The sequence below is a fragment of the Sorex araneus genome, chromosome 3 (genome assembly GCF_027595985.1).
Source record: "Sorex araneus isolate mSorAra2 chromosome 3, mSorAra2.pri, whole genome shotgun sequence".
Classification (NCBI taxonomy): Eukaryota; Metazoa; Chordata; class Mammalia; order Eulipotyphla; family Soricidae; genus Sorex; species Sorex araneus.
This window is the reverse complement of record NC_073304.1, coordinates 138,493,312-138,513,489: the sequence shown is the minus strand read 5'-3', so window position 1 is coordinate 138,513,489 and position 20,178 is coordinate 138,493,312. Positions and strand designations below refer to the sequence as shown.

Sequence of the window (20,178 nt, the reverse complement as noted above, 5' to 3'; positions counted from 1 at the left end):
CTGCCCTCTGCACTTTAGACTTTCCTCTCCTGACAGGGGCTTGTTCCTGAAACATCTAAGAAAGCACAGCGCCAAGGAGTGAGACAGTACTTTTCCAGTGGCATGGATTGGAACCAAAACCCAAGTGCCTGTGTGGAAAGCGATCAAATTCTCATTTGACATCTTCTCACATCAAGTTAATAAACTCTAAGGTAAATAAGAAAAGGGAGTGGTCTTTAAAATAAAAAGAAACCTTTTAAAAATTATGATTAATGAAATCATTCTACTAGGATAACAATTTTCTTTTATCAGATGAGCTGACAAATGTGCCTTACTTTTTTTCATTTTGAATAGCTATGTGAGCAAACTTAGAAAACTAGGGTGGAGGGATGGGTGTTTGATCATTGTGTGATTGTAACCCAAACATGAAAGCTTGTAACTATCTCACGGTGATTCAATAAAATTTAAAAATTAAAAAAAAAAGAAAGAAAATTGGGGTTGGGTTAAAAGTCTAGAGAAACTGATAAAAATTGGGGCTTTTGGAGCAGTTTTTTCCCAGACTAGTGACTGGTGAAAAAACACAGCAAACCTACCTTTTTTTTTTTTTTTTTTTAATCTCTCTGGCTGAGTAGGGCGAATTATGGTGGTAGTGTTGGTGTTAGCTTTTCCAATGCCCATACTTTTTGGCTTCCTTCCCTATCCTGTAATTAGGATTTTCTATGAATGGCATCTTTCCACTCATGCCACCATAGTCTATATCCTTGAAAAATCGTTCTCGGTTTAAAGCATCTTTCCCCCAGGAATATAGAACATCTGCTGTGCTGTATGGATTCAGAGCCCGCCCTTGCCAGAATTTGTGATTCTTTTTAGGTAACAGGCCTGCCATTGGGACCATGAACCAGTGTTCTTGGAGTCACAAAAGTGTGGGACTTTTCAATCTCTTCTCTTCTTAAGTAGGAAAAACTCGAAGAGAAAGCCACCCCAGTTTCATTTGCAGAGCATCACCTATTTGAATGACACAAACAAAGAACTGAGAGTGACAAAGAGGACATAGGTGCTTGTGAGAACACTGTATTTGGGATATAGAATAAAAAAGATTGCCTTTTTGGAATGAAAATAATCAACAGTGAGTGCAGCTTCAGATCAAGACGCTGGAATCGCCTGTGTGTGGGGAAAGTAATTGCTAGGTGCCTGATGGAAGTGTGAAGTGAGGACAGAGAGGCAGAGGTGGGGGAGGGCGCGAGGGCAGCGAGGCTGGTGAGCAGTGCTAGTTCTTGTGCAGGATGCTTTTCAGGCTTCTCTCAACAGCTTCGTCCAGCTCTTCCTCCAGCTCTTCCTTCTTGGACATGGCCAGCTTGGACTGGTAATCCCTCACCACTTGGTCAATATAGGGGGCGCTCTGCGTGCCATGGAGCATCAGTGTCCACTCCTTCAGCACCCCTTTCTGGGGTGCACTGCCGACAAACCCCAACTCCAGGGTCCAGGTTCCTCGGGCGTCTTCCCCCCAAGTGTGGGTGGTCATAAAAGGCCACTTGTCAAAGCCCACCTTCGAGTCGTCATCCCTCGGCCGCCGGCTCAGCAAGATGGACTTGGTGCCCATGGGGGAGGTCATGTTGATGTTCAGGTCTCCTCTCCTGGTCGCGTTGACCGTTATGACAGCTTGGACATGCTCCAGGTAGCGCACAAAGTTTTCCTTCCCCTCACAGGCATCAGTTGTAAGGGTCAGCACCAACTTGCCAGAAGAGGGTATTTTCCTGCAAGCAAAGTGATAAGGAGACATAGTAAGGGGCAGGCACACTATACCTTCGATCTGAAGACAGCTTCAGGGCGCAGAAAGGGGCTTGGGGGATAATCACATCTGGGTTAATTCCTACTTAATTTTTAATTCGCACTTGAGCTGTGTGATCCTGGGTCAGTTCCCCACACTCTCTGAACCTTTTATGAGGAAGGTGGATGTAGCAGAGGTTGTTGATGGTCCTTCCACTTCTAGAAAGTTTACCTGTGGGGATTCCTTTCTACCTTTGACATCACCATTGCCCAGCTTTTCTCTCTCCTCATTTTCCTGCATGGGAGACTTCTCAGCCAGTATGCAGAGCAATCCCAAAGTATCCGGACAATCCTCTATCAATGACTGATAGTAATTGGTGGATAAAGATACTCTGATATCCTCAGAGTATGGCACACCCAATGTCCTTGACAAGATTGAGCCTGGTTGTCTGTGGTGCTCTCTCGCTCACCAATGCACTCTATAGTCACCCTTTCCCCCTTTTCCTTTCTCAAACCTTCACTTCCTCGATTGTGATTCCTGAGACTATCTCAAGAAATTTGTCAGCACTTAAGTTTCACTTCATGAATATGCTTTTGGAGAACTCGGATTACTACCACAGTAGGCTGCAATGCTTCAAGTTACAAATACCGTTAACGATAAAATCTACTGTGAATGTAATTACTATCACTTTTGTAAAAAAGCTTAAATTGGTTGACTTAATCCTAGTAAAGAAGAGTTTTTAGAAAGATCAGGAAATTTCAGCTGTGGTCTTTGCTCTACTTGGGTGACCTTTTGGTCACTGATCAGAGAGGGCCCATCTAAGCAGTCCTCAGCTGTCTTTCCATACAATTAATATACTTTTTCTAAGGAGGATCTCCTTTGAAGTTTATAAGCTCAATGTTTCTTGCCACAGAAACAAAGGAAAGCATCTGGGGATTGCATGAACTGATTGTGTGCACTCCTTTGATCGATGCAAAGGCTCTGTAGACTTTGAGGACACTGAATTAGGCTAGAATTCTGTTTCTATGCTTAGTAGTCAGGAGAGCTTAGGTAAATGATTTCATTATCTGAAGCTTTCCTGTCATTGTTGGGTGGTTTTGGTAACATTAAACAAGATCATGAATGAAAACCCAAGTCTAATACTTGGCACATGATACCAGCTTTGCTTCCTTGGACTTTGGTCTATGTTAGTATCTGCTCCTGACATGGATTTGTTTTGAAGCATACTATCTCAGATATTTTGAAACACATTTTGTGGAACATATTTATAGCAAAAATGTTGCTCACAAAGCCAAGCAAAGTACTGCTTTGGAAACAAGAACATGAACTGAGTTTGCTGAAGAACAGTTTATTGATAAAGGCATAGTTATTGCTGAAGTCAACAGTCTCCGAAGGAACCTTCAAAATACCTGTATCTACCTAATGCTGCTCTGAGCACTTTCCTTTGACACTCAAGCTGACTGATTCACCAAGTAGCTGCTGGCCATTGTGAACCAGTGACAGTGGTAGAGTTGTGGTCACAAGTACCAGGATCTGTATAATTGTATGATTTGGACATTAGGCCCATTATGAAAGTAAACATACAGAGAGCCTTAAAGGATCTCTTTAAAAATATGCTATTTACTCAGAACACAGCAGAAATATGTAATATGTGGGGAGATAAATGACTAATGATCATTTGTGTTCCATCTTGCAGGTAAAAAGCTAATGTGAGCTATGGTCCAGGTTAGTTGTGGACAAAGCACTTGAATTGTTGGAACTCATTTTCTTTACATGCACAGTGGGGACATAACTTCCAACTCTGAGGAATTGCTCTGAAGATAGAGTCATATATATATGTATATATCTAAATTTACATTATATACTTAAAAATGTATAGACTAGTGTTGACCCATAGAACTTCCTGCAATGATGGAAAAGTTCTCCTGAGGTTTTCCACAGTAGGCACTGGCCACAGGTGATTGAGTGCAAGTGAGAAATTGAATTTTAGGGGGAGTGGTCACACTTGGTGATGCTCAGGGCTTATTCTTAGCTCTGCACTCAGGGACCAGTTCTGGATTGGGGGACCATATGGGCTGCTCAACATTGCATCTGGACTGATGCATACAAGACAAACACCTTATTTGTCACAATATATCTATTGCCTTGGGTATTGAATTTTTTATTTAATTTTATTTTAGTAATTAATTCAAATTTACTAATTTTTACTTAATAGCCACACGTGGTTATTTTCTTTTGTATTGTATACCACAGGTCCAAATTCTTGGTTGTATATCCAATTTTATTGGGATAAAAATAACACTATATCCCAGAAAAAAAATCTCTCTACTAATAGATGGGGAGACCCTCACCCAGATTCCATTTGAGTTTGGGTGCTAATGAATCTGTTTCCTGCTTCTCTGCAGACTCACTCTAGACAATGGAAGTCTACACACTTTGCTAATAACTGGGCTTGCATATGGGCTTGCATAGGCCAGTGCCCTTGCTTCAAAGTGCAGGTGGGAGTTGGGAGATGTGGTACTTTTGATACTCCAGAAGCTGGTGATGGGTCAGTCCAGAGCTTCATGTTTCCTGAAGGCATATATGAGTCTCCTGATCCAAGAACTCTCTATTCTCTGTTGTTTGTTCCCAAAACCCACCCTCCTAAAAAGCTGCTTCACCTGAGCCAGTTCTCAGCCTTTGCTTCCAGGCTTGCTGACCTAGGGAAGATGCTCTTTGCTCTTAGACAGGACCACTTGGGAAGCAGTTTTTAGATTCCTTGGCTGTATGTGGGGGCCTGCTGAGTGTTGATATCATTGCTACATATACATTCTATCCAGATACTGGACAAGTTCCTTCTCTTATTGCCTTGGCTTTTCATTTCGTTTTGTTTTACTTTAGAAGCAAACCCAGTGGCTCTCAGGATAATTTCTGACTCTGTGCTCAGGAGTCATTGCTCCTGGAAGGTACTGGGGGACCATATGTGATGCCAGGGATCATATCCAGGTCAGCGACATACAAAGTTAAGTGTCCTACCCATTGTACCATGTCTGCACTATACCTGGAAGTGACAGACCTAGATTAAACAGTTATTTAGGCATATCAGAGGTGCCTGGGATTTGAGGTCCAAGAAGCATTTCATTGTTGCAATAGAGGCTGGCTGCCCTGTGTATTTCTTTCTTATGCAATTTTAATATCTGATTTCCCCAGGAAGTATAAATAATAGGACAAGCCACCAGAGGGAAAAACCCAGGGAGGAGGAACAGTGTGGCTGACTGACTAGGGGAAGCATGATCAGCGGCTACCTGTTGTCCCCTCTATGGGTTCCTTACATAAGGACAAATGAGGACAAAATAAAGAGAATTTTGCCTGCCCCTTGGTGTTTACTTGTGGAAACAAAGCAGAATCTGCATGCATGAGCCACATTCTGGATCTCATCTGCTGTAGACGATGTGGCACACATCAAGATGTGTGGTCTACTCTCTGGACTTCAAGAAGATAACAAAATTATTGTTTACTTTTAATTTTTACTTTTAATTTTTAAAGCAATGTTTGGCATCTTTAGTCAAAGGGATTTAAACAAAAAATAAAGTTGAGGGGCTGAGGAGATGGTACAGCAGGTAGGGTGCTTGTCTTGCATGCAGCCAACCCAAATTAGATCCCTGACACATCATATCGGCATCTGAAACCCACCAGGAGTAATTTCTGAGCACAGAACCATGGGTAATTCCTGAGCTCCACTGGATAGGGCCCCCAAACAAAACAAAACAAAACATAAAAAATCCAAAAACAAAATTGAAAATGTAGTATTCCAAATTTACAAAACCAAAAAGTTGTCCAGCTAAAAAATGATTGTCTCTTCAAATGATATTTCTTGCAAGTTTGTCAAATTTAGACTTCTTAGTTGGTTAATGTCAAAACTGTACCAAGCCTTTGCCTTTGGACTATTTAGGTTTTTTTATTTTTGTTTTTGTTTTTGCTTTTTGGGTCACACCTGGCAATGCAAGGGGTTACTCCTGGCTCATGCACTCAGGAATTACTCCTGGTGGTGCTTGGGGACCATATGGGATGCTGGGAATTGAACTCGGGTTGGTTGCTGCAAGGCAAATGCCCTACCCGCTGTGCTATCGCTCCAGCCCTGGACTATTTAGTCTTTATCCCTATGACCACTCTGCAATTCCTACAGGAAGCCTGCCAAGTAAGTGCTGTTGGCACTGGGACATAGTTGTGAACCTGCAGAAGAGGTCTCTGCCCCCATATAGATTATAGCTCAAAGGGAGACACAGACTATGTGCAAATGAGCAAGATAATATTGAGTAATAATTTCTAACATAAGTGACACTAAGCAAGGTGGCAGAATCGGGGCAAAGCTAATGAACTGAACTTGGGCTTATAACATGCACATGTTTTCTTTAGTGCTTCCCAGAGCAATCCCAGAATGACACGAGCCCTGGCAAGATCATTATTACATGCTGTCTTTTCAGCCTGAACACTTAGATTTGTGCTCTAGACTTTAGAATAAGACCACATTTGAGCAAAGAATTTGAAGAGTTTAAAAAACACATTGTTGGCCATAGTCTAAATGTCCCCAAATTTCTTTACCACATTCAAGTCTTGCCAAAGACAAACTTGGGGACTTGAGGATGGCCTGTGTCTTAATCTTATTGCACATTGTTGCAAATGAGTGATCTATTATTATTTATTTATTTATTTATTTATTTATTTATTTATTTATTTGCTTTTTGGGGTCATACCCGGCGATACACAGGGGTTACTCCTGGCTTTGCACTTAGGAATTACTCCTGGCAGTGTCCAGGGGACCATATGGGATGCTGGGAATCGAACCCAGGTCGGCTGTGTGCAAGGCAAATGCCCTACCCGCTGTGCTATCCCTCCAGCCCCTCTTGTTTTTGTTTTTGGGTGTACCACACCCAGCAGTGCTCAGGTCCTTACTCCTGTCTCTGTGCTCAGGGTCACTCCTCATGGGACTCAAACGTGGTGCTGGAGATCAAACTAGAGGGAGCTTCATACATGGCAATGACCTGTGCTGTCTCTCTGGCCCTACATGAGAGCTCTTGTTAAAAGAAATAGGAGTCAATAACCAGGACCCCCTGTAGACTATTATTAGTGTTCTAAATTCACAACTATTTGAGAAAAATCAATCGGTAAAGAAGCTATAGTTTTGTTAGAAAACCAACAACCAAAATAAAAATAGCAGCCACTTTTCTTGAGTGCCTACAATGCCTGCTCATGGCAATTACTTAACACTTACAGACCTAAAACTGCCATGACATATTCTCACTCCTCTGTAATAGCCCACACCTGGTAGCCTCTGCAGGAAGATAATGCAGCTCAGAAAGTGATAAGTCCATGTCACAGCTGCCTTGTATGTGGCAAGCATCCGTTTCTCTCGCTCACCTTACTGCTTCCACAGTGTCTATCAGGCTATAACTTTTATTCCCAAATTCACTTAAAATTTAGCCTGAGAGGGGCTCTGGGAATAGTTGTCTTTGGGATTTGGGGAGGTTTGGGGGACACCTTGTGTGGTGCATTCACTGGGGAGGAGGTTCACTAGGCTGACACTGGCTGATGGACTGGACAGGTTGGGTTTTCTCTGCTCACTGCCCGGGACTGGTCTGGCGCGCACATTCACAGCCAGTTGTATGCTCTGCTTTTATTTTAGTCAAGTTTCCACCACTGACTCTCCTGATAAAGTCTCTTCAGAAAATTGCTTTTTAAATTGACTGCTTCTCCAGGAAGATTAATGCTGAGGAAAACCATCAACCTAACAGTTTTCATTCCCCCAGTTCAGAGGCTGTTTCTGGTAGAGAAAATTGTAATTGTGTGGCTAGTGACCCCTTAGCCCAGCCCCCGGGAAATTCTGTTTGTGGTGGTCAAGACTAGGCAGCCAGGAGCTCTGCCAGGTCTGAACCTCACAGCCTGAATTCTCCACAAGATACATCTATCTAAGGCAACAGGGCACAGGTTCAGAAGTGTGGACTGGACGAGGGAGAATCACCTGGCAATCATCTGTCCTGTCTCTCTGGCCCTCCATGAAGAGAAACAGAGTCCTTTGCAGAGATTCAGTCTTCTCAGATGGTCTGTGGTTAGCATTTAGACTTCTTCCTTGAGCCCCAGATGATGCTAACTAAATTTTTAAAATATTTGTCATGTGTTTCAAAATATTTATCATGGGGAGATAGCTCAATGGGCTGGCACACATGCCTTGTCTGTGCTAGGCCCCAAGTTTGGTCCTGGGCAGTGCATGGCACTGAGTATACCACTGGCTATAGCTCTGTGGACTCAAAGACTAAACTGTGAGGCACGCATAGCATGGAGGAGTATTGTGGGGAAAGTGTCTACCGAGGAGCTGTTCTAGGCATTCAGGATACTCCACAGACAAAACAGACTAAGTGAGTCCCTATCCATGTGAAGAGCTCAGCTGAGCAGTTTTGATATTGCCCTGAGGCAATCTTGGGAAAACTTTTTATCTAGGTGTGAGCTGTTGAGACAATTCCATTTCTGGGAGACATATTCCTTAATTATAAAATTATGAACAGAGAAGTGACTACTATGACAATGATAGTTGGAAATAATCACTCTGGAGAAGAACTGTATGCTAAAATAGGTAAAGGAACAAACATGATAACCTTTCAATACCTGTACTGCAAACCATAGTGCCCAAAAGAAGAGAGAAAGAGAGGGAGGGAGGGAGGGAGGGAGGGAGGGAGGGATGAAGGGAGGGAGGGAGGGAGGGAGGCTGAAGGGAAACTGGGGACATTGGTAGTAGGAAATGTACACTGGTGAAAGGACAGGTGATGGAATATTGTATGACTGAAATCCAATCATGAATAACTTTATAACAGATTCAATAAAATATATATTTTTAAAAAGAAATGGACAAATTATTCCCAGCCTTGCATCTGACTCCAAATCCAACACTTAAGTTCATTAAAACATAACATTAAGCCTAACCTGAAATTGGACAGGAGATTGTCCTTGCTCTCAGTTCATCTTCCTCTATTCTATCCACCCTCCATACATGGTGCTGGAGAACCATCAGGGGTCCATTCTTCTAGCTCAGTGAAGTCTCAGAAAATGAAGTCTGATTTCTCTCTTCACTTTGGGCCCAGATCCTGCTATGCTGTTTCTCTGTGTGCTGCAACCATCCCACTTTCTTCTCAGTGTGGATGTGGCCTCTGTGCAACTTACTTTCTGAGGGGCATCTCACCTTCCCCAGGACCCCAAATCTGCTGCTGAATAAACATATGTAAATGTCCAAACACTGAAAGCCTTTCCCTCTTTGCAATTCCCTCTTTGCTATAAGGTAAAGAGGCTCCAGATTATAGAATGGGTAGGATGTTGGAATTGCTCATCTGTGAATGAGGAAATTCACTTTCTCTTTCTCTCACCTGTTTCCTTATCTGTGAAATGAGACTAGGAATGCCAAACTCCAGGGAGAAAACAAATTGGAGGGACAGTAGGTGTTCTACATGCCCACATTTTTTTGGGGTTGTCCTGACATAGATCTCAGGTCTGGGGAAGTATCCTGTAGTCTGTGCGTGAGGTGCGAGAGTGAGCAGCGACACTAGTGAGGAGTGAATGGAGAGGCATGGACTATGAAAAAGACCAGCTTTTAGGCCTTATTTCTGCACACCCTTCACGGAATGATGCCATACACTTCCCATTATGCTGATGCTGGTCTGTTCCCCTCCCCCACCAGGCTACTTATAACTACCAGTTGTGCTTTCAAGAAGGTCGCCACTAGGTCAGTAGGGGTATTTAAATGTCACTGAGCTGATGTGAACTCATATGGAGACTTTAGTTCCCATTCATACCAGTCATATTTCTAGCATTCTATAGCCATAAGCTATTCTATTCAGAGGGTTCTTGTAGCCTAATTTTGCCATAATGAGAAGGTGAAAGGGGTAAGGTTTGTGGGATAAACCCATGGTTTTTCTGTAGGAATCCATCACTCAACTCCTTCCAGATGACTACTGGTCTCCCTGAGAATAAAATTAGGTCCTTATAATGTCCCAGAAGTAGAATGAATTTTAAAATTAGGTTCTTATAATGTCCCAGAAGTAGTATAAATTTTATACTAATTGTGCAATAAAAGACAATTCAATAATGAGAACAAACTATAAATATAGTGAAGTAGTGAAATCATCATGAGAAAATTAATCTTGATATAAAAGAGAACATAACGTATAATTCTGTTAAACATAAAATAGATGAAATAACCTATAGAATTTAAATAATTAGAAGAACTTGGAAATTCATGATAGAAAGAGACACAGGAGCCTTTTGAGATATTGGTAGTGTTCTATTTACTCATCTGGGAGTGAGTTATACTGGTTAACTTAAGCTATTAAAAATAATGACAGAAAGGATGGCATTACTAAGGCACTCAATTAAAAATGGGAATGACTCTAAATAATATAACTGTGTTCTGTGTAAATGGTGACCCCTGAAGTTTTGCAATGTTATGCTCTGCCTGGACCTCATTGTCCCTGAATCAAATCCAGCACATCTCCCTGAAACAGATAAATTCTGACATTGTCACCAATGCCATGACACCATCTCTGGATGTGTTTCACCTGCAGAAGAACCACTGCTCCCACTTACTCAGGGTCCTGCACGGAGCCTCCAACACAGTGGAATCTCTCAGGCACCGTTTTCCAGTCTTTTGCCATTTTCACCATTGCTCCAGCATCAAGTACCCCATAGCCAAAAAGGTGATTAAATTCCAGGCCGACCCCGTTCCGTCGCCACTGATGAACCTCATCATGAAGTTGGTTCCGCTTGGAGGTGAGCACAGTCAGGTGTTGCATGTCTCGCCAGGTCAGATCCAAGCTGAATATTGGGGTAGTGAGTGAGGGAACAAGGGCAAGGGGAGGGAGAAACAGGGAGAGACACAGTGACTGAGATAGAACAAAGACAAATATTTTGGAACATCAATAAAATCCCAAGTCAAAAGAATATTTCCATGCTCTCCCCTCTTAAGAACTCTCTTCTTAAAAATTAATGCCTAACATTGTGCCATGTCTGTTTTTTTTAAACAGCAAGTCAGGACCAATTTGTGGGCTAGAAAACCCATAGATTGCACAAGTTATTCACCTGCTATGTACATTAAATTTTCTGGAGGGAACATTCCCAAACACTGGAAATTAGCACATTTCAGGTCATTTACACAAATCTAAGGTTGAGAACTTGTGACTTAATAGAAATGATTACTGTTTTAAGGATTTCTTTTTCAGTGCCAGAGAGTGAACAAGAACCTCACACATGTAAGGCTATTGCTCTTCACATACCTATGTACTCAGCCCTAGACTAGCATTTTAAAATGAATGGAATAGAAGAGAAAAGAATAACTTCATTGTGTGTACTATGAGAAACTATTTTTCATGAAACTTTGGCTGCTTTGTATGTGTGTGTTGAGAGGCAATGCAAAACTCACAGAGGGATATGGTGAAAAAATGTTGGAACTGTGTATCTAGTTTGAAATCAAACAATATAATGAATTAGGAGCAACATTACTCATATGATAACATTTCAACACATGCAGTATTCATTGCTTCAAGTTGAATCAGAGCCAACAGATGTTAATGACCCAAATGCTCTCGTAGCTTAAAACTTTAGTCCTTAACTCTGTAGGCTGGTTAATTCTAATTTGAGAAACTGAGAACAAATCTTGAACATATGGCTCTAGGGACCAAGTAAATAGTATAAAACTTTATACAGCTGAAAATGGTTAAAGACACTATTTTCACTGGAATGGGACAGAATTAGTTAAACTCAGAGGTACTCACTGATAAGGACTTGGTGATCTTGCTTTTACCTGAGAGCTGGTGTACCATCCCTTCTCTTTGATACCAGTTCTAGCTCAATGCTCAGAGAAGGACCCTTGTAGGTGTCCATCCATGAATTTATTCTTATAAAGTTAATGATAAGGACCTAACATATCAGAACAAGGATCTTTTTTCACTTCTGAAACAAATCAGGGCATAGTCTATGACGGAAGTAGTTGAGTTTGTTACACTGTTTGACCAGCTATTTGCATACGTGGGAAAAGTGAAACTGAGTTCTTCCTAATTCCCTTCCTAAGAAATTTCAGAATGATAACATATACTATTGCATAAAGTTATCAATCTGCCTTAATCCTCCCCTAGAATCTTAGGAATTGGAAATTAAAAGAATGATAGTGCTATCAGAAAATATAATAAATTTCAGAGTCTCTACAATATAAATTGCACCATGTTTGATATTCTAGAATAAGCAACATGATGTGTTCTACCCTATTCTCAAATATTTTATATAGTACTTGGAAGAAGAATACACGACCTGGGACCAGAGCCATAGTACAGTGGGAAGGGTGCTTGAAGGCAAGACCCATTTGATCCATGGCACCACATATGGTCTCCCAAGCCTACCAGAAGTGATCCTGAGCATAGAGCCAAGGGTAAACCCTGAGCACTACTGGGAGTGCCCCTCCCTGCTCCTTCCTGCCCCAAAGAAAGTATGGCACAATGAAGTGCTCCCCTGAACTGCCATAGACTGGATACCATGTCCAGCACTGACCCAGAAAGGACCCAGAGAGGTTGATTCCGTGCCTTCATCCAAGCATTTGGCATTTCCAATATGTAGCCATGAACTCCAGCAAACCTGGTGTAGAGGATGTTTCCTAACTTCCTGGGCAACTCTACTTGTTCAAGTTAAACTTTCAAGGCACTCTCCTGAGATTCTGTGTCTGTGAACCAGGGATGGGCCTAGATACTAAGGGAAGCTTGGATAATAGATAATCCAGGAAAACTTGAGGAAATCTCGTTCAATAGTGTCATCAAAGATCTGTTAAGGAAGTGGCATTATAAGCCACAGTCAAGAGACAAGTATATATGACTGCAGGAAAAGGTTTGAGAAGGGGCTGGTGAGTTAACGGAGATAGAAGGTTCTAAAAGAAGAGTTTAGAGGTAGTAATATGCAAATATCATCTAGGTTTATTAAAAAGTTTAGGTGGGCAGGAATCCTAAATATAAAAGGGAAAGGGAGTTAAGGTACCATGACATAAGATATCTGGGAATTCGCTTTTATTGGAACAGAGGGGCTTATCTCAGTGCCAATCAGTAAAGCAGAAATGAGAGCAGGTCTGATGATATTGGTAGATTGACAAACATCATAAGGAAGAATGGATTCAGAAAATTTCAAATGGGAATTCAGGACCACACTAATCAGAGCTTACTGTAGGAAATTGGCTCAGAATGGTATACTCAAGGAAGAAAGCTGGGAGCAATTACAAGTACATGCATAAATAAATGTCAGATAAACTATTAATAATAATTGGTAAGTATTTGTAATCGCCAGGGAATTCAGAGCCACTCACTCATAAGACCATGCAATGTTCTTGTGGGAAACCACTGATAGTGGAGTATTGGTGATTTGGATAGAACAGCTGCCTCCTGGTTGGGAAAAAGCAGCCCCAAAGCTTGAAGTGGAACCCAGGATTTCTAGAGGAGATATTCACCCACCCACCCACCCCAGGAGGTACTAGAACTCCAAGAAATGTCAATCACTCAGGAAAGCTAGAACATCTCATATGGAATGGTCTTGATAAAGACAGTTTGGGGGGCTCTTGGTGAAGCCAGTGTAAATCTTAGGAAGAGACTTTGACGCACCCAGTTTGAAGAGGAGACTCAAACCAAGGGTGGGCTCCTAAACCACTTAAAACTGGTCCTGACTGTGGCATAGATGCTTAGGATTGTTTGCCTACATAAGATCAGCAGAACAATATTTTCTAGAGATAAGGTTCTGTACTCAACAAAACTTACAGTTGGTTTACTGTCTTCTCACTAAGAATGGAGAACAAAATGATGATCTTTTTATTTCTAAGGTCTGTGTTTGTGAAGATTACCTATCTTCATTATCTAAGTCACTGTCACTGTCACTGTCATCCTATTGCTCATCCATTTGCTCAAGCAGGCACCAGTAATGTCTCCATTGTGAGACTTGTTCTTACAGTTTTTGGCATATCAAATACGCCATGGGTAGCTTGCCAGGCTCTGCCGTGCAGACAAGATACTCTCGGTAGCTTGCCAGGCTCTCCCAGAGGGGTGGAGGAATCAAACCTGGGTTGGTGGCGTGCAAGGTAAACACACTACTGCTGTGCTATCGCTCCAGCCCCATTATCTAAGTAACAGAATAAATTTATTTATTTGTTATAGAAAATATTTTTTATTCTATTTATTACATATATTCTATTTATCATATCAAATAACCCTGGGCCCAATTAACACTTTTCTCCTATTGCACAAGACTATCAGAAGGACTTAAGGAGAGAGAACACGTGTCTTTAGAAGGATTGAAAACTTAACTATTTGAAAGAAATTGCAGTTTTAAGTTTGGAAGAATGACTTCTGTTTTTGGCAAATTCCAACAACAAACTGAATTTTAATCTCTCTACTTTTTAGTTTTGATTTTTATCTGAACAGAATAAACTCTGTGAACTGAGCAAAATTTTTTATCTCATGGAGTACTGAAAGATTGATTTGTTTTCTTTCATCTTTAATTATAACTTTATTATCCAAAGCCTGATAAGTTTAAAAAAACAATTTCAAAGGTCTGGATTATTTTCAGTCTAGGAAAAAATAATACATTAGGAAGTTAAACTGGTATTTCCTCTACTTTCCCTATTCCCTGCCTCCTGTGATTTATGAAAGAAAATTCAGTTCACATTATACCCTAGTGTAGTTGCATATGAAACCTCTTATCAATGAAACTGAAATCTAGTATTGTGCTTTTTTTTTTTTTTTTTTTTTTTTACTTTTTGTGTTACACCCGATGATGTACAGGGTTTACTCCTGGCTCTGCACTCAGGAATTACTCCTGGCGGTGCTCAGGGGGCCATATGGGATACTGGGAATTGAACTCGGGTCAGCCGTGTGCAAGGCAAACACCCTACCTGCTGTGCTATTGCTTCAGCCCCTGTGCATTGGTTTTAAGAAAAAAATTCATAAATTCATGATGATCCATTGCCATGGACAAGTATATAAATGGTGAGATTCTCAGTTCAAACGGTCAGATGGTACATCTTTTTTGAAAAGGAAACCAGATAATTTATATTTTCAGTATAAGGAAGATGAAGGGAGAAAAGTTTAGGAGGGAAAACCAGATGCAAATATGATATGTACAATAAGATTGAAAGGCATTTGGAGTAACTTCAACTGAAATTTCACTTTTCATCTGGGAATGTGGTTCAAGTGTAGAACATATGCCTTTTTACCTAATGGCCCTGGGTTCAATCCCTAACAATGCACCCCCTGTGTAGAGTGGCCTCTATTACAGTAAAACAAACAAACAAAAAACCCACCACAACTTTGGACCAGTGATTGTGATAGGCTGGAGCACATGTTTTACCTGCAGGAGTCCTGGCTCATCCCTAGCACCAAGTGACTCTCTGAGCACTGCCAGCAGGGAGTGACTCCTGAACACAGAGCTGGGAGGCATAGGTACAGATCAAAAATAAAAAGAAAGTCTCTGTTTTCACCACTAACTGAAGTTTTTCATCAGGATTGAGCCCTTACTTTACAGAAAAAGAAGCTGACTACCAATGCATGTATATAATAGCATAATTCCTGAAATACCCTTGCACCTAATTGAAACTTATTGTGACCTAAAAGAGCCAACACTGAATGGAACTAAAAAAGAAGAAGCTGAGAAGCTGAAAATGAGTCCCAAGGAATCAGCTGGAATATTAGTGTTCTGGCTCATTCAGACCTATGTCAGCGGTAACACAGAGTGTGATTCTTCTATGTTTAATAGTTAGACTGTGTGAAGAGCCTAAAGTTGGAGTCCAATTGCCCAGTGCTTAATTCCAAATGCATTTCCAATTTCTGATGTGTGAATTGGACACATTATTTTAACAATTGAAGTCTCAGCCTGCACATCTGTAAAACAACCATCTAGTTTTTGTAGGGTGTAATATAGATCACTGGATAAACAGTATTTGACAAAGAGTAAACTTTGTCAAAACTGACAAGCTACTGAGAGTATCCCGCCTGCACGGCAGAACCTGGCAAGTTCCCGGTGACTATTGGATATGCCTAAAATAGTAACAACAAATCTCACAATGGAGATATTACTGTTGCCCGCTTGAGCAAATCGATGAACAACGAGATGACAGTGCTACAGTGCTATACTGTTTATTAATGAAATTTGTATCACATATTTTATGAGTAATAAGAGAACAGACACCATTTCCCAAGTAGAGTGATGGTTAAAATGTTTAAAATAGTAGAGTGATGGTTAAAATTCTAAAATAAATGAATATTTTTCAGTTTTAATGAATATCTTACCCTAAAACCAACACAAACCAATAAAAATGTACTTTCTTAAAGGCTTGATATCTTATAAGAAGACTACAATATTTCAGGAACTAACATTTTGTAACTTTTGGTAGAGATACAGAAGCTGCTTAATAAGAAGATTTTTTTTTTTTTTTGCTTTTTGGGTCACACCCGGTGATGCACAGGGGTCACTCCTGGCTCTGCACTCAGGAACCACCCCTGGCGGGGCTCAGGGGACCATATGGAATGCTGGGAATCGAACCCTGTTTGGCCTCGTGCAAGGCAAACGCCCTACCCTCTGTGCTATCTATCAGTCCAGCCCCTTAATAAGAAGATCTTTTAGAGACTTGTTAGATGCTGGAAGACACTACTAGCTGTTGTCTTCCTCATACCTATCCTCACTCCTTTCTTATTAAGAAAAACCTCAATTTTATTCAGAAGAATTTTATGTGTCAAAAATTGCCTTTTTGCATTGGGGGTAATTATGTGACTGTTTTGACCAATGAGCAATAAAGAAAATGCCATTGGGTGTTTGTTTTTTTTATCTTTAAAGAACTGATAATGCTCTATATTGTTTTTGCTCCCTTTTCCTGCTTAAAGCCTAAACATTATGGAACTTCAGAAATATTTAGAGACCATAAAGGTAGAAGGGAGAATGCTGGAAAGAGTTGTGAGTCCCAATTCATAGTGGTAACCCATATGAACCACTGTTGGGTGCCTCAGCTTGCCTCTTACCTAATAGAAAAATAACTTCCTGTATTGGTTTAGATATTGGAATACTTGTTTGCAATCTGTAACAAATACTCGAACCTAATTAGAAAGAGAATACAGATCCTTATTCCCAAATAGTATCATGACCCAAAGATCATAGAAAAATTGCCTTATTGGATATCCACATAGTCTAAACCAAAGACCAGCAACTACCTCAAAAGATACAGTGACCAAAATACAAAGACAATCTACAGAATGGGAAACAATATTCATGCAATACCCATCTGATAAGGGGTTGATATCAAGGATACACAATGTACTGGTTGAACTCTACAAGAAAAAAACATCCAACCATATCAGAAAATGGGGTGACGAAATGAACAGAAACTTTCTCAAAGAAGATATCTGAATGGCCAAAAGGCATATGAAAAATGCTCTTCGTCACTAATCATCAGGGAGATGTAGATCAAAACAAAAATGAGATATCATCTCACACCACAGAGACTGGCACACATTCAAAAGAACAAAAGCAACTGGTGTTGGTGAGAATGTGGGGAGAAAGGGACTCTCCTTCACTACTGGTGGGAATGCCCACTGGTTTAGCCCGTTTGGAAAACAGTATGGACGCTTCTCAAAGAATTAGAAACATAGTTCCCATTTGACCCAGCAATATCACTTCTGGGAATATATCCTGAAGATGAAAAATGTATAGTAGAAATGACATCTGCACTTGTATGTTCATTGCAGTACTATTAACAATAGCTGGAATCTGGAAAAAAACTCAAGTGCCCAAGAACAGATGACTGGTTAAAGAAACTTTGGTACACCTACATGATGGAATACTATGCAGCTGTTAGAAAAGATGAAGTAATAAAATTTGCGTATAAGTGGATCAACATGGAAAAGATCATGATAAGTGAAATGAATCAGAAAGAGAGGGACAGACACAGAAAGACACAGCGTTGCACTCATTGTGGAATATAAAGTAAGAGAATGGGAGACTTACACCCAAGAATAGTAGAGATGAGTACCAGGAGGATTGCTCCATGGCTTGGAAGCCGGCCTCACATGCTGGGGGGTAAAGGCAGCTCAGATAGAGAAGGGACCACCAAATAAAGGGTGCATGGAGGGCCCGCTCAGGATGGGAGATCCAAGTTGAAAGTGACTATAGACCTAACATGATGGCCACTCAATACCTATATTGCAAACCACATCACCCCAAAGGAGAGAGAGCAAAAGGAAATGCCCTGCTATAGAGGCTGGGTGGGGTGGGGGCAATGGGGGTGGGTGGGAGGGACACTGGAATCATTAGTGGTGTAGAATGGGCACTGGAGGTGGGATGGGTACTCAATCATTGTCGTACTGAAACGTAAGCACGAAAGTTTGTAAGTCTGTAACTGTACCTCACAGTGGTTCATTAAAAAAAAACAACAAGTGGCAGGGTGGGGTGGGGGGAGACGGGTCTGGGGAGGGGGGAGGGATGTTGGGTTTACGGGTGGTGGAGAATGGGCACTGGTGAAGGGATGGGTTATTGAACTTTGTATGGGGGAAGCATGAGCATAAAGATGTATGGATCTGTAACTGTACCCTCACGATGACTCTCTAATTAAAAATAAACTAATAAAAAAAACAAAAAAAAACAACAAGAACAACAACAAAAAACAAAGACCAACAACTGACTGACTATGGATTCTCTGTAGAAGAGTTGAAAGGATAGATATCTGGGTCATCCATCTCTAGGGATTTGTTTTTAATGATTCTTGGTTGAGATTTTGGAATCTAATATTTTCAAATCTCCTTCCAGTGTTTATCATTAGTTATACAAGAGATGTAAATTAAAACTATAACGCAGGAAGAGGGAGATAAGTCAAGTGATAGGGTATGTGCTTAGTACACATGTTCCCTGAGGACTGCTGGATAGAACCCAAGTGCCCTTCTCCACACCTGGTAAGCCTGAGTTCGAACACAGGTGAACATAGCCAGGAATTCCCCACACCACCCCCACCCTGAAGCAACACTTCTTGGATGTGTTCCCTTTAAAAAAGTTAATGAATCTGCTAAACTTTCCACTGCGCATGTATAGGAATGACTGCCATGCAGGAGACTGATAATACCAAGTGTTAAGGATGTGGAGCAAATAACTCATGCAGTGCTGGAGAGGGAACACCAATGGCATGCACCATTTGCAAAACTATTTGACAGCAACCATTAGAGCTACTATATATATGTATATATATATGGATATATGTTTTATGACTCAGAATTTTGACACCCACAGAAAATGTGTCCATACATTCACCAGAAGACGTGTTCAAAAATGTTCATAGCAATATTATTCATATTCATAATGGAAACTCCCAAACAACCACTTATACAGGGGAACTATAATCAACAATGATCATGAACAACTCATAGAACAGTAGAACATAAAATAACATAACAATATACATAGCATCGAGTGAAATAACACAAATTGGTGCTTAGGCAATGGTCTGCTGCTTCATTTGGGCAGTAATTACACAGATCTGTTACTTAGTGAAAAATCATTGTCTATTTTATATATATATGTGTATATATATATATATATATATATATATATATATTTGCTTTTTGGGTCACACCTGGCAATGCACAGGGGTCACTCCTGGCTCTGCACTTAGGAATTACTCCTTGTGGTGCTCAGGGGGACCATATGGGATGCTGGGAATCGAACCCGGGTCACCTGCATGCAAGGCAAACGCCCTACCCGCTGTGCTATCGCTCCAGCCCTGTCTATTATATTTTGATAAAAAGTTTCTTTTGTTGTTGTGGCCTCATTTTTGGGGCCACATCTGGCAGTGCTCAGGCCTTTCTCCTGGCTCTGTGTTTAGGGATCATTCCTGGTGGGGCTCAGTGAACCATCTGGGGTGGCAAGGATAAAACCCACACTGGCTGCATACAAGGCAAGCTCCCTACATACTGTACTATCTCTCTGGCTCTTTACATTGATAAGGATTTTACATAATTTTTTCTCTTAGAAGAATAATTTTGGAAACAATGTTTCAGGTGTATGGGTTACTTGACTACTGAGTTTTTTTTTTTAATAAAGCAATTGCCTATTTCTAACATAACCCAGATCTCCAAAACCACAGAGAGTCCCCTAGGTCAAGGAGAGAGAAAACCCAGCATATTAGATGACATTAACCCCTCCTTTGAACTGTCTTTAGTATTGGTTATACTAAAATGTGAGTAACACTTCTTCTAACTCCAGAAGTAATTTGCAAGGATTTGACAGAGAAGATGAAATCACAATGTGGCAGACTAGTCAGGCTTAAGGAAAGTTTATCTTTTAATCTTTGGAGTCCTGTGGGATGACTGGTTTCCTTCTCTTCGGTCCTGATGGACATATGGTAAATCAAGATG

General features: G+C 40.9%; 1 protein-coding gene across 1 annotated transcript; it reads right to left on the bottom strand.

Moving 5' to 3' along the window:
- Window positions 1-1,030: 1,030 nt before the first annotated feature.
- Window positions 1,031-13,232, bottom strand: PCSK2 (proprotein convertase subtilisin/kexin type 2). The gene is made up of 2 exons (XM_055129824.1): window positions 10,355-13,232; window positions 1,031-1,733 (listed from the first exon to the last, which is right to left on the bottom strand). The coding sequence occupies exons 1-2, from the start codon at window positions 10,558-10,560 to the stop codon at window positions 1,247-1,249; spliced, it is 693 nt and encodes a 230-aa protein (XP_054985799.1). The 5' UTR covers window positions 10,561-13,232; the 3' UTR covers window positions 1,031-1,246.
- Between the last annotated feature and the right edge of the window lie 6,946 nt (window positions 13,233-20,178).